Source organism: Arachis ipaensis, chromosome B6 (assembly GCF_059453495.1).
Source record: "Arachis ipaensis isolate K30076 ecotype BB chromosome B6, ASM5945349v1, whole genome shotgun sequence".
NCBI lineage: Eukaryota > Viridiplantae > Streptophyta > Magnoliopsida > Fabales > Fabaceae > Arachis > Arachis ipaensis.
In genome coordinates, this window is record NC_142441.1 from 138908773 (window position 1) to 138932479 (window position 23707).

The 23707-nt window shown below is 36.3% G+C and overlaps 2 protein-coding genes across 2 annotated transcripts; one reads left to right on the top strand and one right to left on the bottom strand.

Annotated features, from left to right (window-relative positions):
- Positions 1–618: 618 nt before the first annotated feature.
- Positions 619–3005, bottom strand: LOC148562907 (inositol transporter 1-like). The gene is made up of 5 exons (XM_088491661.1): positions 2864–3005; positions 2699–2769; positions 2061–2396; positions 1860–1967; positions 619–1452 (listed from the first exon to the last, which is right to left on the bottom strand). The coding sequence occupies exons 1-5, from the start codon at positions 3003–3005 to the stop codon at positions 619–621; spliced, it is 1491 nt and encodes a 496-aa protein (XP_088347787.1).
- A 17492-nt stretch (positions 3006–20497) lies between these two features.
- Positions 20498–22732, top strand: LOC148562908 (uncharacterized). Its single transcript, XM_088491056.1, has 3 exons — positions 20498–20547; positions 21705–21762; positions 22391–22732. Exons 1-3 carry the CDS (start codon positions 20498–20500, stop codon positions 22730–22732), a joined length of 450 nt encoding a protein of 149 aa, XP_088347182.1.
- Positions 22733–23707: the final 975 nt, after the last annotated feature.

Consider the following 23707-nt stretch of genomic DNA (forward strand, 5'->3'; position numbering starts at 1 on the left):
CTTGAGGACTAGGATCTAGAAGCACATTAAGCAAGTTGATGAACACTGTGTTGCCAAGTTGAGAGTATGAAAACTAGAAAGAAAGCTAAGAGAATGAACTAAATATTAAATTGAATTGATGTTGGAAGAATGTATTAATTTACATATGAAGCTTCCTCACTTATTTACACACTAAGAGTGAAAGATAGAGAAACACATCAATAACTAACACTCAACTGATCCTATAACAGATTCTCACTTCATCTAACTAACTCTGTAATGCAAACTAACTCTACATTGCTTGTCACACACGTCACTAGAGTCTTCTCCCTTAACACCCCCTCCGAAATCTCTCTCACTCTCTCAACATGTCTCAAGATTTGGAAGTGAGAAAAGGGCCATGGACCATGGAAGAAGACATGATCCTGATCAACTATATAGCCAATCATAGGGATGGTGTTTTGAACTCTTTGGCCAAAGCTACCAGTAAGGACACAGACACATGCGCATGCACATATATATTGCATCTTTCATTTCTTCTCCTTTTATTTTTTGTTCTTCTTCATTTCATGTTCAAACCGTAACTTTATGACTTTTCGTGCTTTCACAAGTCTTAAACGTATTGGAAAAAGTTGCTGATCATGTACTTGCTTGCTCAACCATGCTCTCTATGTTTTTATCTTTTCCATAGGCTTTCTCCTTCCAAATATTTGAAACTTCTTCAAAAGTCAATCCTTTTGTCTCTGGCATATAGAAAATCACAAAAACTATTGCAACACAAGCAACAGCCAAAAGAAGCATAAAACTCTCACCAAGCCCAATAGCATCCACAAAAGAAAGGAAGCTAATAGACATGATGACACTACCAACCCAATTAATTGTTGCAGACATGCCACCACATATTCCTCTAAACTCTTCAGGGTATATCTCTGTGTTCACAGCCCAAGGAACAGGACCCATTCCAGGTGCAAAGAATATAATATACAAAGCCAAACCCGCAACAGCAAGCCATCCATAAACTAAACTCGGGTTGCCATGTCCTCTAACATAACATGAAGCAGAGAGTAGGATTAACGATCCAACCACACCTATTAAGCTACTAAGTGTAAGCTTCTTTCGCCCTACAATGTCAATAAGGTAAATTCCAATAATTGTGCCACCGGCATTAATTGCAGAAACAATGAGGGATAAGAACAAAGCCGATTCGTTTGATTTGAAGCCAGCCAATTGAATGATTGTTGGGCTATAGTACATTATAACACTAATACCGGTAAGTTGTTGGAATGCTTGAAGTCCAGCGCCACATATGAACGCAACTCTGATTTCTTTCAACTTAAATACATCACTGTATTTAACTTTGACCTTATCCTTTTGTTCTTGCTCCATGTGAGCTTCAAGAATATCTATTTCGTCCTCCAATCGAGGAGATGGGTATATCCTAGAAAGAACATTGGTGGCCTCCTCCTTCCTATTCTGCAAGTTAAAAGTAACTAAGCTTTTAATTATTGTACAAAAAAAATCAATATAAGGATTTATTTTACCCAAATTTTATAGGTGACTAATGACATAAAGTTGTCTTCATATGAAAATAATAGTTGATAATCATTTGATGATAATTTATTTAAGAAAAAAAGTACAGGAAACTAATTTTTAGTTAGCTAACATTAGTCAACTTTAGATTTTATATTTATAATTTAAGTTTTAGGATCTAGAATTTAAGATAAACAAAATAACAAAATTGGCTGATGTTAGTTTAAAAAAAATTGGTTTCCAACATTAACTTTAGTTCAACATATCAAATTATCTAATAGTTATTACCTATATTTTTTGCATAAAGAGAACTTCACATAAATGATCATTGATCTTATATCATCATTTACCTTCAAATATAGCCATCTGGGGGACTCAGGAAGAAAGACCATAAGAACCAACTGAATAACAGCTGGTGTACCTGCAATTCCAAGCATCCAACGCCATGTTCCAGGAACCTGCACACATAATTTTGCTCTTAGAAAATCAAGATGGATGAAGACAAAATTATTACTATTGGTATTGTTAGCTAAAGAGTTGGGTATGCTTACTCTAGTCAAACCATAATTGATGACAAAGGAAAGAAATTGGCCAGTTGTGATCATAAGACAATTGACACTAACTAATCCACCTCTTATTTCAGACGGTGATACTTCTGCAATATACATAGGAGCAGTAATAGAGGCGAAACCTACACCTAGGCCAACAAAAAACCGGCCAACTATGATAAGAGTGGGATTTGGTGCGACGGTGATCAAGAGTGATCCTACTGCGAAACAAATATCTGCCACAATAGTGGCAGCCTTACGCCCTAAAGAATCATTAATGTAACCACCAATGGCGGCGCCGAAAATTGCACCAATTAAGGCCATGGCAACTATTAGTTCCTGCAAACATAACAAAATGAGAACATATAATTGCTGCAAAATGGCACTCTACTCTAGTCCTACTGTGTCATAGTCATAGTTACGTGAATTCACAATTTATCTTTGTTGTCGAATGCTATATATATATATATATATATATAGCATATTCTCCTACCAATTCTCCTACCAATATATCTTTGATGTATTGCGTACCACCTACCAATTCTCCTACCAGAACATATTGCGTTTCATATAACTATATGGTCACAAGTACAAGCTACCAAATTAAAAGAAAATGAACAAAAAGACACTCTCTCTTTTACCTGAAGAAAACTACTGTTCTTTACAACTTCAAAATCATCTTTTATGTACAAGAGAGCGCCAGATATCACACCTACAAATGAAAACAAAATATATGCTATTTCATTTCTTTCTATTTTTTCTTAATTAATGAAATGGTAGACAATACGCATATATGTATACTGTACCAGTATCATAACCAAATAGAAGGCCACCAATACCAGCTGCAAAAGTAACACCAATAATGTAAAAATTTTGGGAAAATGATATTCTGCGCTCTGGATGTTTCTCCAAATAATCAGAGCTTCCTGCTTTAATCGACACGCACATATCAGCCACCATTGTTGCTAGCTTGCTTTTATCAACTAGTTGTAAATTGCATGTTAATGCGTGAGATCTAACATAGTTTTATAGATAATAAAGTTGTTAAATTTAAAAATTTTGTTGGATTTCTTGTTCCCTTAAAAGTCGATGGGCATATATATGATAACAACATTTGTTTTTTTTTATGAAGGATCAGTTTCATGTTGATGTGAACTTGCAACTAGATTACTCTCCCTTCTTTTTATTTCCTTTCCTACTTTCCGTTATTACTCTGTCACAACGAATATGTACTCAAATACCTACATATGTTAACATGATTGCTGTCATTTTGGATCCTTATATTAACTATCTTAATTTAGATTATTTTAATTCTTATGTATTGATACCATTTAATAATTTTCTATTTTTGTCTAATCAAATATATTTATAGTATTCATGAGCCTTTCAAGCTATAATCGGTGGTTATCTGAAATTTATATTGCTGATGTATTGATATGTTAGTTGGATGTCTATAAAAATCTGATTCACAGTGATATTTATTATATAAATTAAATCCAAATAATTAATACATGTGAATCATAAAAATTATTTGCATATATTTTCTTGCGAGAAATGTTAAAGATAATTTTTATTAATATTAGTTAATACTGTTAGCTAACATTTTATTTTTATATTGTTAGGAGTTAATTTTAGTATTTAAAATTTAAAATTTAGTACTTAAACTTTAAAATATTTACTAATATTAATTAAAAATAATAAATTTTATTAGTTATGGAATATTATTTTTTTGTTATACTAAGTTGAGTTGTGAGTATATTTCTTTGGTGGCTTTTTATAGTTGGTGAAAATTCCGTTATGTAATGTGATAGGCACTTATTACCTTCTTATTCAATGGTCAACAAATAGTATCTTCTAGTAAAAGAGATAAGCCGTGGATAATCACTTAAATAAAGATTAACTTAACTAACAACAACTCTATTTGTCATCTTTTTTTTTGAAAGTAAGAGCTCAACACAGTACAGTGGAGCAAACAGAGCTAGACAAGCAGCACACGCCTACTTAAATAACTAAATCAAACACATAAACTCCCCATGTCATCTTCGGCATAGCCATCAACAACAAAAGGGATCAACACCACTCCACTCATTAACGCTTCTCACGGTCATGTTAATGACTTCTTCAACACCTCTGCTTTGATTCTGGAAAATCTTGTTATTCCTTTCCATCCATATATTCCTAATGATCGCACAAAAGCACCTCAGCCGCTGCTTACGATCCTCCTTACTCCTTGATTCCTCTGTCCAACTGAGAAAGTGCTCTTTCATCGAACCCGGATAAGACCATTGACAACCGAATCCTGATATCCAAGCACTCCACACCTACCACGTAAATGCACAGCCTAGAAACAAGTGATATACATGTTCCAATTCATTATTACATAGCACGCATATAGTATCTTCCTGTCTGATAATTCCAAACCAGCTCAGCCTTTCCTTAGTGTTCACCCTGCCTATTAAAACAAACCAAGCAAAAAGCTCCACTCTTGGTGGAACCAAACCTTTCCAAATGGTCCTTGTGAAGCTGTAGCTGGTTACCACCTCTGGGAGTGCTTCAACCTGCATCACCTGCACAAATGAGTTAGTTGAAAAAATACCTTGCCTATTATATTTCCAAACCACTCGATCCTCTCTGTTATTTACTAATTTCACCGGTCTCAAAACCTCATGTAATTGACTTAGAAGCTCCAATTCCCACTAAAAAAGCTCGTGCCTCCATTGGAAATTCCAATTCCACACTATCCCATCCCAAAACCCACAGTCCCCAATAACGGATCCACATTGGTTTGAAACAGAGAAAAGCCTCAGGAACCGGTCTTTCAGAGATCCACATAGTAGCCATACATCCTCCCAAAACCGAGTCCGTCGCCCATCACCAATCTCCATGGACAAACTTGTAACCATCTTATCCCTTATACGTTCATTCATGATGTGCAACTGGCATATATCCTTCCATGGGCCTCCTCTTATAGGTAGTGCTTGAGTTGATAGTAGCTCATTGGGATTCAGATTATTACATGAACATACAATTTTCTTCTACAACGGGCACTCTTCCTTTGCAAACCGCCACCACCACTTAAACAACAATGCTGAGTTCCAAATTGTTGCATCGCTAACTACCAAGCCACCTAGTTTCTTTGGAGCCTGTACCATTTCCCATCTAACTAATGCCATACCATTCCGACCATCTTTCTTACTCCACATGAATCTTCTCTGCAGTGAAATCAACTTTTCAGCAACAGCTTTTGGCATCTTAAATAGACTCAAATAGTACAATGGCAAACTGTTCAATACTGATTTGATAAGCACCAACTTCCCAACTTTGTTTAATACCTTAGCTTTCCACAAGCTTAGTTTCTCCTCCACTTTGTCCAAAATAGGCTTCCAAGTCTTCACCAACCTCGGGTTTACTCCTAAGGATATCCCAAGGTATTTAACTGGGAGAGTGTCCCCCTTACAACCCAAAAGGTTACACATACGCTGTATCCACTGCTCTTCACAATTAATCGGAATCAAACTTGACTTATCAAAATTAATACAGAGGCCTGACATCAACTCAAAACATCACAGAAGTCGCTTATAATTCTTAATAGTCTCCTCTTCTGGTGGGCAGAACAGAATAGTATCATAAGCAAACTGAAGGTGCGACAATTCTATGCTATCCCTACCCACCAACAACGGTAATATACGTCCATTCCTGATCGCCTCTCCAACCATTCAATGTAGCACATCCATAACCAGTACAAATAAGAAGGGAGAAAGCGGGTCACCTTGTCTCAAACCTCTTTCCATTTTGAAAGGCTTAGATGGTGACCCATTTATCAATACTGACATAGATGCAGTGACCACACACTCCATAACCCATGCTCTCCATTTATGCCCGAAGCCCATCTTTTGTAATACCAAGTCCACAAAGCTCCATTTGACTCTGTCATATGCTTTCTGAAAATCTAGCTTGATTATTGCTGCTTCCTTTTTTCTCTGTTTAAGCCAGTTTACTGTTTCACATGCAATAAGTGCCCCATCGTGTATTTTCCTTCCTTTGACGAACGCACTCTGAGTCTCACCTATTAACCCTGGCATCACTGATCTCATCCTCTTGACTAGCACCTTTGAGATGATTTTGTAGACGCACCCCACCATACTAATAGGTCTCAAGTCTTTGATCTCCTTTGCACCAACAAACTTTGGAGCCAATGCCATCCAAGCAATATTGCTATCAGTTGGTAACCTGGAAGAATTAAAGAACCCCATCACTGCTGTCATAAATTCAGGTCCAATCTTATCCCAGCATCTCTTAATAAAGTTCATGTTGTACCCATCACAGCCTGGCACATTAGAGGACTCGCAGTCCCACACAGCCTCTCTGATCTCCTCAGCCGACGGCATCCTCTCTAAGGTCACAGCATTTTCCTCATCTATCTTTCTCACCAGACCATCTCTAAAGCCCATCATTGGAGTAGCTTCCTGATGATATAATTCCTTGTAAAACTCTCTGATGGCTATCTTGATTCTCGCTTGATTTCTAACCGTTCTACCGTTTATCACCAGTGTATCAATCTTATTGTTCCATCTTCTTACTGAAGCCATATTGTGAAAGTATCTTGTATTTTTGTCCATCTCCTTCGCGTGCCGAGATCGAGACATCTGTTTCCAATGCATTTCCTTCCTTACATACCATCTCTCACAACAAGTAACTAGCACCTTTCTTCTAGCCTCCATCGTGGTATCATATACTCCATTGCTAACTATATCATCAACTCTCTTGATTTCTTCCTCAAACTTTGTGATCTTACTATCCATCTCCCCAAAATTAGCTTTGTGTCATCTTGATAAACCACTATTTTATGGTTTATCTTGTGCTAATTTGAGTGGTTTTTATCAATTCTTTGCTCACTTATTCATATAATTTGCATGTTTTACATTTTCCTTCCTAATTCTGTGCTTTGATTAAAAACATGCTTCTTTGGCCTTAAAATTGCTAATTATTAATCCTCTCTTATTACCATTCGATGTCGTGATATGTGTGTTAAGTTTTTTCAGGGTTTATAGGGCAGGAATGACTTAGAGAACAGAAAGAAAGCATGCAAAAGTGGAAGGAATACAAGAAATTGAAGGAATTGCTAAGCTGTCTAGCCTGACCTCTTCGTACTAAATCTATCATAACTTGAGCTACAGAGGTCCAAATGAGGTGGTTCCAGTTGCGTTGGAAAGAAAACACCCGGGGCTTCGAAATGATATATAATTTGCCATGGTTGCTCAGCAGATAAGCAGCACGCACGCGTGCATCTGCGAAAATTCAGCGTATCAGAATTCGCCCCCAGCGATGTCTGGGCTGTTTTTGACCCAGTTTTCGGCTCAAAAAACATAGATTAGAGGCTGCAGAGTGGGGGAATCATTCATTCATTCACATAACTTTTATTCACATAATTTTAGGTTTTAGAATTAGTTTCTAGAGAGAGAGAGGCTCTCTCCTCTCTCTAGGTTTTAGGATTCTTAGCTTTAATTCTTCTCAATTTTAGATTTCTATTTTACTTTAATTTAGTTTTCTTCTACTCTTATTGGCTCTAGCACTTTAGTTATCTATTTTTCTTGTTGATTTCTTTATGTTGCTATTTTAGTTTATGGATTCTCATGTTAGATTTGATTCTCTATTTAATGCAATTTGAGGTATTTTATATTTATGATTGCTTTCTTCAATTTATGTTATTGATACTTTCAATTGGTTGTTTAGGTTTTATTATCTCTTATTAATTTCTATGTCTTTATGTTATTCCTTCCAAGTGTTTGATAAAATACTTGGTTGGGCTTTAGAGTAGATTTCTCTCCTTTTGGCTTTGGTTGAGTAATTGGAGACTCTTGAGTTATCAAACTCCTTTGTTGATTGATAATTGAAAGTTGCTAGTTGATTTGGATCCCTGTAAAGCTAGTCTTTCCTTTGGAGTTGACTAGGACTTGAGGAATCAAATTGATTCATCCACTTGACCTTCCTTTATAGTTAGAGGTTAACTAAGTGGTAGCAATGGACAATTCTCATCACAATTGATAAGGATAACTAGGATAGGATGTCTAATTTTCATACCTTGCCAAGAGTTTTCTTAGTTATTAATTTAATTTCTTGCAATTTACGTTTCTTGTTCCTTATTTCAAAAATCCAAAAAGATACTTTTCGATAACCAATTATAAGTACACTTCCCTGCAATTCCTTGAGAGACGACCCGAGGTTTAAATACTTCGGTTTAATTTTTTTGGGTTTGTTTTAGTGACAACCAAATTTTTGTATGAAAGAATTATTGTTGGTTTAGAAACTATACTTGCAACGGAAATTTATTGTGAATTCTTTACTAGCAAAAATCCGTTCATCACATCTCCCTAGCGGTATTGTCAGTGCGTTCAACTTATCTGTGAACTGTATCTCCCCCAAACCTCTCCATTCCTCTTTAACCATACTGAGAAATCCATCATGTGTAAACCACGAATCTAGACTGCAGAACGGCCTTGGACCTCCCCTCAGCTTTTTGTCCTCTAGTATTATGGGGCAATGATCTGACAATCCTCTTGGCCCCCCTCATAACCGAGTTTCTGGAAACGCTTCTAGCCACTCCACATTAACCAGAGCTCTATCTATATGACTGCAAGAGCGATGATGAGCGGATAATTTATACGCTTTTTGGTTTTGTTTTTACATAGTTTTCAGTATGATTTAGTTAGTTTTTAGTATATTTTTATTAGTTTTTAAATAAAAATCACATTTCTGGACTTTAATATGAGTTTGTGTGTTTTTCTATGATTTTAGGTAATTTCTGGCTGAAATTGAGGGACTTGAGCAAAAATCAGATTCAGAGGTTGAAGAAGGACTGCAGATGCTGTTGGATTCTAACCTCCCTGCACTCAAAGTGGATTTTCTGGAGCTACATGAGTCCAAATGGCGCACTGTCAATTGCGTTGGAAAGTAGACATCCAGGGCTTTCTAGCAATATATAATAGTCCATGCTTTGTCCGAGTTTAGATGACGCAAACTGGCATTCAACGCCAGCTCTCTGCCCTATTCTGGAGTTAAACGCCAGAAACAGGTTGCAAAGCAGAGTTAAGCGCCAGAAACAGGTTACAAACTGGTGTTTAACTCCAAGAAAGACCTCTACACGTGAAAGCTTCAATGCCTGTTTTTTGGTTTTTGAGCCTTATGTTTTATTTATGTTTGTGTCTTTACTGTATGATCATTAGTGTTTAAATGTCTATGTCATAAAGCTATGAATGTCCTATGAATCCATCACCTCTTTTAAATGAAAATTGTTTTAATTAAAAAAGAACAAGAAGTACATGGTTTCAAATTCATCCTTGAAACTAGTTTAATTATTTTGATGTGGTGACAATACTTTTTGTTTTCTGAATGAATGCTTGAACAGTGTATATGTCTTTTGATATTGTGGTTTATGAATGTTAAATATGTTGGCTCTTGAAAGAATGATGAAAAAGGAGAAATGTTATTGATAATCTGAAAAATCATAAAATTGATTCTTGAAGTAAGAAAAAGCAATGAATACAAAAGCTTGCGAAAAAAAAAGAGAAAAGAAAAATGGCGAAAAAAAAAGAGAGAAAAAAAAAAGAAAAAGCAAGCCGAAAAAGCCAAAAGCTCTTTAAACCAAAAGGCAAGAGCAAAAAGCCAATAGCCCTTAAAACCAAAAGGCAAGGGTAAAAAGGATCCAAGGCTTTGAGTATCAGTGGATAGGAGGGCCCAAAGGAATAAAATCCTGGCCTAAGTGGCTAAACCAAGCTGTCCCTAACCATGTGCTTGTGGCGTGAAGGTGTCAAATGAAAACTTGAGACTGAGCAGTTAAAGTCGAGGTCCAAAGCAAAAAAAAGGAGTGTGCTTAAGAACCCTGGACACCTCTAATTGGGGACTCTAGCAAAGCTGAGTCACAATCTGAAATGGTTAACCCAGTTATGTGTCTGTGGCATTTATGTATCCGGTGGTAATACTGGAAAACAAAGTGCTTAGGGCCACGGCCAAGACTCATAAAGTAGCTGTGTTCAAGAATCAACATACTAAACTAGGAAAATCAATAACACTATCTGAATTCTAAGTTCCTATAGATGCCAATCATTCTGAACTTCAAGGGATAAAGTGAGATGCCAAAACTATTCAAGAGGCAAAAAGCTAATAGTCCCGCTCATCTGATTGGAGCTAAGTTTCATTGATATTTTGGGATTTATAGTATATTCTCTTCTTTTATCCTATTTTATTTTCAGTTGCTTAGGGACAAGCAACAATTTAAGTTTGGTGTTGTGATGAGAGGATAATTTATACGCTTTTTGGCATTATTTTTACATAGTTTTCAGTATGATTTAGTTAGTTTTTAGTATATTTTTATTAGTTTTTAAATAAAAATCACATTTCTAGACTTTAATATGAGTTTGTGTATTTTTCTGTGATTTCAGGTAATTTCTGGCTGAAATTGAGGGACTTGAGCAAAAATCAGATTCAGAGGTTGAAGAAGGAATGCAGATGCTGTTGGATTCTGACCTCCCTGCACTCAAAGTGGATTTTCTGGCGCTACATGAGTCCAAATGGCACGCTCTCAATTGCATTGGAAACTAGACATCCAGGGCTTTCCAGAAATATATAATAGTCCATACTTTGTCTGAGTTTAGACGATGCAAATTGGCGTTCAACGCCAGCTCTCTGCCCTATTTTGGAATTAAACGCCAGAAACAGGTTGCAAAGCAGAGTTAAACGCCAGAAACAGGTTGCAAAGCAGAGTTAAACGCCAGAAACAGGTTACAAACTGGCGTTTAACTCCAAGAAAGACCTCTACACGTGAAAGCTTCAATGCTCAGTCCAAGCACATACCAAGTGGGCCCGGAAGTGAATTTCTGCATCATTTACTCATTTCTGTAACCCTAGTAACTAGTTTAGTATAAATAGAACTTTTTACTATTATGTTACTGTCGGATCTTTTGATCATGTTTTTATGATTGAACCCTCTTTGGGAGGCTGGCCATTCGGCTATGCCTAGACCTTGTTCTCATGTATTTTCAACGGTAGAGTTTCTACACACCATAGATTATGGTGTGGAGCTCTACTGTTCCTCATGAATTAATGCAAAGTACTATTGTTTTTCTATTCAACCCAAGCCTATTTCTTCTCTAAGATATTCATTTGCATCCAAGAACATGATGAATGTGATAATTATGTGACGCTCATCATCATTCTCACTTATGAACGCGTGCCTGACAAACACTTCCGTTCTACATGCAAATAGGCTTGAATGTGTATCTCTTAGCCTCCTGATCGTGAGATCAGAGTCTTCGTGGTATAGGCTAGAACTATTGGCGGCCATTCTTGAGGTCCGGAAAGTCTAAACCTTGTCTGTGGTATTCCGAGTAGGATCCGGGAAGGGATGGCTGTGACGAGTTTCAAACTCGCTAGTGTTGGGCGTAGTGACAGACGCAAAAGGATTACTGAATCTTATTCCAGTATGATCGAGAACCGACAGATGAATAGCCGTACGGTGACAGCGCATCTTGGACCATTTTCACTAAGAGGATGGGAAGTAGCCATTGACAACGGTGATGCCCTACACAAAGCTTGCCATAGAAAGGAGTGGGAATGATTGGATGAAGACAGCAGGAAAGCAGAGGTTCAGGAGGAACGAAAGCATCTCTATACGCTTATCTGAAATTCTCACTAATGAATTACATAAGTATCTCTATCCTATTTTACGTTTTATTTATCTTTTAATTATTAAAACTCTATAACCAATTGAATCCGCCTGACTGAGATTTACAAGGTGACCATAGCTTGCTTCAAGCCGACAATCTCCGTGGGATCAACCCTTACTCACGTAAGGTTTATTACTTGGACGACCTAGTGCACTTGCTGGTTAGTTGTGCGAAGTTGTGACAAAGTGTGTGAATTACATTCCGAGCACCAAGTTTTTGGTGCCGTTGTTAAGGATCACAATTTCTTGCACCAAGCGACCTCGAAACCATGTAAACTCGCGATCAGTGAGTGCCAAATCTACTAATTGCATATCTTGTATCCGGTTCCTGAATTCTTCCGCTGACCGGGGTACATTAGTTGCACCTTTTCTTTTCTCCACATGTACTATCTCATTAAAATCTCCCATAAAACAATAAGGGACCTGACATAACCCAGCTATATAGCTTAGCTCCTCCCAAACATGACACTTCTCATCTCTATTATAAGGACCATAGACCAATACAAAAGCACAATGGAAACTACTCTTTAAACATTACTCCTTCGACACACAGCCACCTCTCCCCCTTATAGCATTTATTCATTTTAAACACTGATTCATCCCATATTAACAGCAGCCCACCAGATACACCATCATAGCTTACATACTCCCAGCCTAAATCATCTCTCCCCCATATTCTGGCAACATCAAACTTTGTCACAACCTGTCTTTTAGTCTCAATCAGGCCTAACAGATTTAAACAATATTTTTTCTTTAAGTCCTTCACCATTCTCAACTTCCCGTCACCTCGTAAACCCCTAACATTCCATGCACTAAAATTCATTTAAAATTTTTTGTACACACCTATTTTTTTTTTGTTAGGGTCTGCACCGTCTCATCTTTTCCTTCTGCTTTGCCACTTTCCTTTTGCGAGCTATTTCTTCATTTTGTGCCTGAAGGATTGCCATAATGTCATCCTCTTCATTATACAATATAGCACCTGACTCTTTAGCCAGCTCCCAAGTCCTTCCATTTTCCAGCAACTGTTCCCACAATTCTGAGCTCTGACTATCACTGTCCTCTGCTTCATTAGTGACATCCTCGTTCCCAGGATGATTCCTTCCATAGCCATCATCTTCATGTTCAGCAGCCACCCTTCTACCGTCACAACCACTCCCCAATATTAATCCTCCCTCCGCAGCACCCCCCTTATATCCGCCACCTCCGTCGTCATCCACTCCCTGTTGCACCACCTCGCCATGACCTGCATGACCATCCATAGTTGCTGGTACCCCTATTCCGCCTATAGTCACACTCTCATCATCATCAACAGCCGCATCTGCATCAGTTCGGACACCTTCTCCCACCGTGCAGAGCAACTGGCTTCGGATGTCCCCAGTCAGCTACGTCTCGCCGTTTCTTTCGCCATCAGTCGCGTCGCCCTCCCCCTCGAAGAGGAACTGAGCGCCGCTACCTTCTGCTGCTCGTTCTGGAAAGGAGGACCCAAACCCATGCCTCACTCTGGCTACCCCACCTGGCTCCTTTAACCTTGGCCCAACTGATGGATTCGCAGCTGTTGAGGACTTTGGGCCCGCCAAGGCCATTTTCCCCTCCTCCAATATGTTATTGCATCTGGCCCACGACTCACTAGAGAAGGAATTTTTTTTTGCTTATTATTGGACTTCCTTTGCAGCCCATTTAACTCACATGTTATTGTTCTATCAGAGTCAGCCACGTAACTCGAACCACATCTTCCCCCCAAATTAACGCACCTTCCTTGATTATTGCCAGTTACAGATTGAACCGTTGCACTATTCTCGCGATCATGATTTCTATTTCCATTACTGCCATTAATCCATTCATTTAAAATTAAGTCTGCGATTACGATTCTGCCCTTACCTTCTTCCTCGCTCCGGTTTACCATCATCGACAACTCTTCGTCTGGGGTTCCTCCATGCAAAGCTTCTGTTCCCTATCTCTGCCTTGTAACCATTCCTGAGTTCCTGCTTTTTTTTAACATGATTCCACTCTATACCTGCCCCTTCATTCCTTCTGTTCGCCGTACAGTGCAAATTACACGCCTCATGTCCTATCTCCTTCACTAGAACATCAAAACCCCCCGCGCCAATTGTTATATGGATCCATTCTTGAATCACATCCATTACACAAGTATCAATCTGCACCCGTCCTACAGTGAACGAGTTACACAATTCCGTCTCTTTGTCACATCCAACCACTTCTCCCCATTGACCTCCTATCGTTCTAGAAGTGTTGACTGACTATGCATGCAACGGAACCCCAAAACATTTCAACCATACTCTTCGAGTTTCACTATGTTCCGACTCCTCCCACTTCCATACACTGTGAAACAATTGTAGGAGCCTGTTCATGTTGAATGTGTATGTCTCCTTAGTATGCAAGACACTATTAAAGGTTAAGAGCGCTTTGTAAGCTCCCATTTCCCGAACTTGGACTACATTTGGGATGTTTTTCGCAATCATTTCCTTCAAAGAATCAAAATCAATAGGCTTCGTTGTGCCCCCCTACAAGGCTTCTCTGCAGCCATTCCAAATTTTCTGTCACAGCTTCTACTTCTACCTTCTTAGTCCAGCCATTTCCATTTGGGTCTTTTTCAACCTCCTTCGTCCTTGGGTCCCATCCAGATATCAAAGGATCATGCTCCACTACCATCGAAATTGTGACATCACCTCTATTCCCGTTGGTTATGTTCCATGTTCCCAACATTCTTCTATATTTAGCTTTTCCCATAGATACAACTTTACCTCTCAGCCACAATCGATTCATTTCCGCTATTGCTTTCAAAGTTCCTCCTTTTGTCGTGTACCGAATAAAAGCAAACATATATATGAATCCATTTTTCTGTTTTTGGGATAGATATATATCATTGATACGTCTCATCCAGTTGAATAGGCAGAATAACTCCCTCTTTGATATGTCTTCTGGGAGGTTACTCACGAAATGGAGAAGGATTCATTCTCTAACCACCGATACTCTTCTCGATTCCAAACCCTAGGATCCTTATCAAGTTCCTTAGATCTACCCCTCCATATGTTTCCTGCCCACACACTCGCTCTCGCTCGCTCACATTCTCGCTCTCTCTTTCTCTCGCTCAACAAGAGAATAATTTTTTTTAATGCAAGTGTATGATTTTAGTGTTATATGTCATCTTTTTATTTGACGGTCAACGAAAATGCTATCATTAACCATTGAAATTGTGGCATATTTATTATTTAAAAATATATCGTTAGTCAATAAATTACGACATGCACATATATTAATCATGTTGTGTTCTATATTAATTAGTTTAAATTAACGATAAACATGAGATATTTAATTCTATCCTTCCGAAACTAGAGATATTTTCCTCTTCGAATAAAAAATTTTAAGCCACGTGTTATAGTTTATAACCATTCATCAATTTTTTTATCCTTTTTTATTATATTTTTTCTCTCTTTTCTTAAATATTTGTGATAACTAATTAGAGAAAAAATCACTCTTCTTTCACGGTGTATATAAGAATTAGTCCCTGAATTAGTATTTAATATGCATATGAAAAATTATTAGATTTTACAATTCTAGGAAAGAAATATATTATTTTGACAGAAAATTCTGTTTTAAAAATTGTAAATAATGATTAAAAATTAATAAATATTATTTAAAATAAGGATAAAAATAATAAAATCATAAAATTGAAAAACACGGTTAAATAATACTTGCATTCGAAGATACTTTTACTTTAAGAATTTTATGCATTGAAACTTCATTATTGTATTAGGATATAATTTATATTTAAATATATTAAATTTTCAATGAATCGAAACTTGTAACACTCTACCACATAGAGTTTTACACCTAGGATGTAAAACAGAGGTGGTGAGGTGCTACGACCTCTAAGATAGGATATAAATATATATAATAGTCGAAAGAATGTAGTATACTAGGAGCCTTGAAGGATTGGTCAAACAAAATTTGTGAAAATAAAAAGCGCAATGCTCAGGAACGTGGTTACTTGCGTGCAAAGAAACCGACAGTCAACGAACATAATATAACAGAAACTAGGGGTAGAGAGCCAAAAAGATACAAAATAACAAGCTCCTAACTCAGCCTGCGAAGCCAAGGCTGGCCGGAGAATATTTACATACATATATACATATCCCAAAGCCCAAAATACATAAATAAAATCCTAGCTCTCCATTAGCCTCTAAGAGGAACAAAATAACAAGTCAATCGGAGAGAGTTAAGTATATGTATATACATAAGCTATATATCAAAATAAACCCAGGAACTACTCTGCTTCAGAAGTCCAGACGCCTAGCGAGCAGCCTCTCGACCTGCATCTGAAAAACACAACACAGTATGGGGTGAGAACCAAAGGTTCTCAGCATGATAAAGGTGCCATGCACATAATATATAAGTTCCTGGGAATGCCAGAGGCAATCCTACAATGCTGACACTCAGATTATAAAACTTAAAGAACTAAACAGAAACCATAAATCAAGGTGGTTCTCTAAGGCTTTCTCAACTAAATCACCTCCTTAAATCTAGCTGGAACTTAAATAGAATCCTCAATCTCTCTACCTTTCCTCCGTTCCCCCATCTCCGGTAATTACAAAGACAGACAAGCAGACAAAGCAAGCACATGTAGAATACAGATAATACAGATATCAATTATGACAATTAGCATATTATAATCAATTAGGCAATCTCAATTAATGCACAAACAAGCCATGCATACAAATGCATATGATGTATGCCTATCCTATGGCCGTTGATATCAACTGTCGGTTACGTAGCCATCCCGACATATTCTCAAGCTCAAAAATAGACCATGGGGAGAATCCCCAAGCTGACATGGGGAAGAGAACGCCCACAAGCTTAATAATATCCATGGGACGAATCCCAAGCTGACATGGGGAAAACAATATCCCAAGCTGACATGGGAAAGACAATACCCCAAGCTAAATGTTATCCATGGGACGAATCCCAGGCTGTCATGGGAAAACAACATCCCAAGCTCAATAATAACTACGAAAAAAATCCCGGCTGACATGGGGAGGACAACACCCCAAACTCAAGTTATTCAATCGTTTCTTATAATTTATCATTTTCAATCTCACAGTGATTCACGTCTCATCTCATCATTCTCAATTATTCAACATCATTAAGATTCATGTCTCATCTCATCATTATTAATGCACTTTACTCTCTCAATTACCTCTTATACCATTTTTCTCATCTTTATCGATCAAATACCATCTCTTCTAATCACTTATTACCTTTTAAACAAATCTTTCTTCACCTTCAAGTTACCACAATTTCCTAACTTCATTCTATGACTAGGCCTACTAACAATATTTAGACTAAAGAAATGAAAATAGAAATCTGGAGGTTCAAGTTTGAGCTTTAAAACACAAAATTTGTTTTTGGTGAAAACAGGGCCACGCGTACGCGTCGGTACGCGTGGGTCACGCATACGCATCCCTTGATTACGCGTACTCATGCAAACCAGGCAGTAGCGTTGTCTACGAATGGGGTATATGCGTACGCAAAAATTCTATGTCACGCGTATACATGGGCCACGCGTACGCGTGAACATGCGTTTTTCCAAAAATTTCACAAAGTTTCAAAGGCGGCAGAATTTTAATTTCTAACATCAAACTTCCGACGTACATAACTTTTTCGTTTGAAATCATTTTTCATCGGTTCTTCGAACGGCGTAAACTTCACATATCCAATTTTTATAAGAAACAAGTTTGAAATCATTTGGAGGTCCAAAAGCCAAGTTATGGGTCACCAAAGTCCGGCCAAAAACCAAATTTCACAAAAACCTCTAAACCTCATTTTCTTTTTAAAGCTCATTCCAACCCAATCCATCATACCTATAATCATCACTATAACTTACCCTTAACAATATCACAACAATCTTTGCAATCCTACCATTTTTCAACTCAATAACATCTCACTTCAACCTAAACTTCACAAGTTGACAACAAACACCAACATATCAATCTCTCTCTCTCTCTCTCTCTATATATATATATATATATATATATATATATATATATATATATATATATATATATATATATACACATATTGCCATGGTCACAAGTTCTTCAAACATCATTACATCATCATTCATCATTCCAATACTAACAAAATCAAGTGAACACCACACATGCTCACTTCATATCATTATCACTAAACATTCAATACACATAATCATTCCAGCTTACCCTATGGTTCTCTAGCCTAAGTTTTCACACGACATTTTATATTATATACGCAAAACCTAAACCATACCTTGGCCAATTTTTACGTTTGTCCAAGGCAACCCACTAAGCCAAACACAGCTCCAAGGCCCAAAATCACCAAAGCATCAACACTAATCCTCTACCAAGCCTTTCAATGCCCAAAATCAAACTCCAATATATGTATACACACCTAATTTCACATAACCATATATAAAATTCAATACTCATACACTATTCAATGAATTAACTAGGGTTAATAATCCTTACCGTACCCACGGACCAAGAGAGCCAAGTCCAACAAGCTCCACAAGCTAGATTGAACCTAGAGAACCAAAATCAATAATTCCTCAACTTGGATTCTCTTTAATTTCAAAAATTTAGGGATAGAGAGGTTGGGGTGAGATTGAAGCTTACCTATGAAATTGGTCCGATAGAATCGTAGAGCTCGACACGGTAGACGCGTGGCCGCAAACGGTGTGGCGATTGGAGCTCAGATGGAGAAGATATGTTGGATTGAAGTGAAGGTTAGGGTTGAAAGCTTTTTCCCCCTTCTTCCTTTGTTGTGCAGCGTAAATGAAGAAGAAGAAAGGGGAAGCTGGCTCATTAAAAGTGAATGGCCTGAGTTGGGCCTTGGGCCCGATTCGCTTGGTTCGGCCCGTTTGGCCCAATCTTGGGCCAAATTCTTTAAAATTAGTATCGAAATTCTCGTTTTCTCTATCACATTAAACTATCAAATCCCATTTTCTAATCACTTTGGTTAATAATTAATTTATTCGCTAACTATTTATTATTTTCTCGGGGTTTACAAAACTATTCTAAGGCGACAAATATTTTAAAATAGGAGTGTAAGTTCCGTTGAGTATAAAAAAAAATATATTTTGAAATAGAGGTGTATATTCAAACTCTAAAATGATATATAAATTATGTTGAACAAGAATATCAACATAAAAAGATTATTTATAAATAGGAAAAACACGCTAAACTAAGATAAAGAAAAGCTAAGTGAGGAGCACTAAACCAAATATATACAGAACGCAAATGAATATGGCTAATATTTTTAACGTAAAAAGAAAAAAAATAATTAGTATTAACTCAGAAATACATATTGGTCAATAGTCTATAATAAATAAAAAGTGCGTCTAAAGCTCAATTAAAATAATTTTATTAATTATTAATTTAATATAAATAGATATATCATAAATGTATTCTTTTTTTTAAAAAATAGATATAGTGACAGTGGTTTCTTTGTTGTGATGATGTATCCCAACTGTCAGATGAGAAACAATGACAGCAGGGTTATATTTGAGTATGAGAGTCCTGCATTGTTCTGAACTCGAAGAGCAAATTCGTTGTTCGAGTTAAAGAGTATGATATTAACGCACGTCGGCGATGGTGAGAGAAAAGAGGTTGGTAGAGTTGGGTATATGATGCTAGCACCGATGAGGAATGGTGTATTTCGGTTTCATCTATTCTGGCCCGATGGCGATGAGCAAGCATGTGCGCCTTGTTTGACGTGCACGGCAGAATTATAGTTGAACAAGTGATGGAGCTTTCTGCGTAAGTTTGTGATGGTGGTGGTGGTGGTGCTGGCGGCTCAAATTTTGTACCGGATGACCCTCTGCTCACACCACGACCGTTGCACTGTGCTAGTACAGTGCAGGACATGGACGTTGAGGATGGGGAATCCGATGAAGAGTACATTGCCGATAGCCACAAAAGTGGTTCCTCTGACGACGATGACGACAATGAGTTCATACCTGAGACTCCTGTTGATGGATCAGTTCAATACCTTTTGCCTGTTCCGCGTCCAATTCCAGAGTTATCATCTGTACCCAGCTACTACCATACATTATATTTGGGTGCAATGCACGAGGAAACTTCATTTTTGAATATGGGGGCCGACGATTACAACACCGATAACCGATGGTGGTGTGGAGTTTCAGGTTGGTCATAGATTCAGAAGCAAAGAGGCAGTGCTGCAAGGCGTGATGAGTTACAGCATCCAGAGAAGTGCCGAGTATCGAATAGTCGAGTCGGATTAATTCAAGTATCACATACATTGCCGGCAATTTACAGATGGTTGTCCTTGGAGTCTCCGTGTCGCCCTCCGACAGAATTTCATATATTGGTGAGTGTTATTATATTTTAATTCATTGTCTTCTTCATCGTTCTTACTTTGTTTAGATTTTAATTCGACTGTATTTAAAATGGTTAGGAAGGTGCATAAATTCGGCGGACCACACACGTGTCTGGCCCCACCATGTCACAGGATCACTGACAGTTGGACAGCAATCTCATATGCAAAATCATCCTGCCACTCATACAGTCCAATCCATCAGTGACCATTCCTGTTCTACAGAGAACAGTGAGACAGAGCTATCACTTCAAGCCGTCATACTAGAAAGTTTGGATGGCAAAACAAAAGGCAATTGCCTAGATATATGGTGATTGGGAGGAGTTGTACAATGAGGTGCCGCGATTGCTCCAAGCGTTGCAGAGTTGTCTCCCTAACACGGTATGTGAAAAAATTTAATTAACTAATCAAATCAAAGTAATTACTTATCTAACTTTCACTATGAGTAAATTATACACCTAACTCATGTTACTAACTTGCCAACTAACCTAAATTGTGTTACCTCAATATCATCCAGCCTACTCATTTGTTAAAACACTAACTCTATAAAAGTTCTCGAAATAAAATCGCATAGACTTATTAATTTAAACAATAAAGATAACACTAACCTCAAAGTCGATGGCTCCCGCAATGTGCTAACTAGCGTTGAGGCAGTTGATGTCAAGGTCCCGTGCATCCGTGCATGCCATAATGTCCGAGGAACTAATAAATATCAAGAAAACAGTGCAAGAAAGAGAGAAATGAGAGAAATGTGAGAGAAATATGGAGTCTGAAACAGTGTGAACAACTTCCATTTATAGTCACTCTCTGGACTTATCTCGTTTACAGTGTAAATGAGATAAGGCTCGTATCATATCACATTTGTAAACGTGATACATTGCCATGTGTTCGTGCCTTATCTCGTTTACAGTGTAAACGAGATATAGCAAACTTAACTCGTTTACATTGTAAATGAGATAAGGCACTTGATGAAAATATATAAATACCCTCAAATTCATGTATATTCCTAATAAAAATATTTATTTTAAAAAAATTTAGAAACATATGTTCACATTAGACGGATTGAAAAAAAATTGAGGGACTCCCAAGAGACTTATCAATAGATGAAAGAAATAGAGATAACAAAAAGAGAAAAGCAACATTAGATGCAAAAAACTCATGATGGAAAACGGCAGACATCGTTATCAATTCTTGATGTAGCTCTCTTAAATGCTAGAGTGCTAAAAAATCTAGCTATTTCTCTCCTTTCACACGGACTAGAGAAGAAATTGTGAAGAATTGGGTCTTCACATCTGCATTCGATCGCGTTAGAAGATTTTTAGTTACCTCTAACATCTGCATTCGATCGCGTTAGAAGATTTGTTCGCATATTTTTCCAATCCCTCTTTTTGTTCCTACACTTTTCACTTTCACTTTGTAGGTAACAATTTTTTACTTTTCTTATTCTTCTTTTTCTTTATCTCTTTAATCTTTTTATCTTTTACCTCTTTGACTCTTGTTTTTTTTTTTTTTTTTTTTTTTTTTTTTTTTTTTTGCAGATTAAGAAAAAAGATAGTAATTCAACAAGTGATTCTTCACTCCTGTTTCTCAAAAAAGGTTCTATTTTTATTCTTTTTTATTTTAAGAAAATTATTGAACTATTGACTTTTCTATTATTATTTTTCTGTTAGTCTTATCTAATTTTTTATATTTTTTATATATTTAGTTATTTACTTAATTTATTATTATTTGTTAATTATGTTTTTGTTATTATATGTTAGTTTGTATATTTAGTTTTTTTTATTAGTTAACTATTTAATAACAAGGTTATATTATTTATACTACAATATTAGTATTATTGTTCTGAATTTTAATATCTTATTTTGAATTGAAATATAATTTTTATATTTTATAAAGATCTAGATTATAATTTACACTTTTTGCTAAATATATTTTTAATTATAGGAACTTATTTGGCCATTTGAATTATGAGTAAGTTCAAAACCATTGATATATTTTTTAAAAGAAAAGATCAAGAGAATGAAGATGCTTCTACTTTTACTACTCCAATATAAGAGTTAAATAGTAGATTTAATGAGCAAACAATAGAGCTTTTGACTTTGAGTTGTGCTTTGGATCCTAAAGACAATATCAAATCATTTAATATTGAAGAAATTAGCAAGTTAGCAGAGAAGTTTTATCCCCTTGACTTTCCTTCTAATGAGTTAATATTTTGAAATCTCAGTTGCAACATTATCATCATGATATACCAAATCATTTGAAAGGCATTGGTACACTTTTTGAATTATGCAAGAAGTTGCAAGAAACGGGAAAATCAAGAACTTATCACATGGTTGATAGATTAATACGTCTTGTTTTGACTCTACCAGTGTCTACAGCAACAATAGAAAGAGCCTTTTCAACAATGAAAATTGTTAAGACAAGCCTCAGAAGCAAAATGGCTGATGAATTTCTTGCAGACAATTTGGTCATCTATATAGAAAAAGAATTAGCACCTATTTTCGACACAAATTCAATTATAGATGATTTTGAAAATAGAAAAAAACGTCGAATAGCATTTTCATGATACAAAACTGTAAGTGGTAACTTTAATATATTATTGTCTTACTTTGAATGAGATTATATATTTATTTTTTTTATTTTATCAATAGAAATAGTAATATAAAATATTTTTAGTAAATTATTAAACACCGCCCCCCCTAAATAGTTAGTCTAGCTCCGCCCCTGGGTATTAGCATAGCCAATGTCAAGGTAGGTTAGAACTTGAGTGTGAAATGATTGTGTTAATCCTGTAGAATTGGTGTATGTAATACTTTAACTATAGTGAAAATTCCACCACTGTTGTGGTGGAGACTGGACGTAGGTTGCATAGCACAAGGCAACCGAACTAGGATACATGGTGGTGTTAGCTTTTCTCTTCTCTGCTCTGTTCTGTTTTCTGATATTCATGAGATAAAACGAAATTGTCTCATAAATTTCTGCTGCTGAGTTCAAACAGAATCAGAATTGCAAGTTCATTTAAAAAGAGGTTATTTCAGTAACAAAAAGAAAGGCATAGATTCAACCCCCCTTCTCTAAGCCTTCTACAACCTTCAGATATGTTGCTATAAAATAATAAAAACTTAATTTACAATAAATTTTCTCTCTTTCTTTTTAAAATAATTAAATATTTTTATATATTTTTTAATTTAATTTTAATATATTGTCAAATTAAAGATTTTATGCATCCATTCAATTATGTATTATAATGTAAAAAAAATACCTTTTACATTCATCATGTAAATATTTATCTAAAAGAATAAATGTGATGAAATGATTATGTAAAAAATATACATATTTTAATATATCAAAATTAACTTTCATATTTGTAAACAATTGTTCTACTATTCATTATAATTTTAAAATATTAATTATCACCCATTCAATTAAAAAATTTATTTGTTACAATATTTATGACATAAAACACTGTTTCACCCAAACAGTTGTTACAAGCAAACTTATTTCAGAGTTAAGATTAAAAAAATATTATATAATTTTAAAA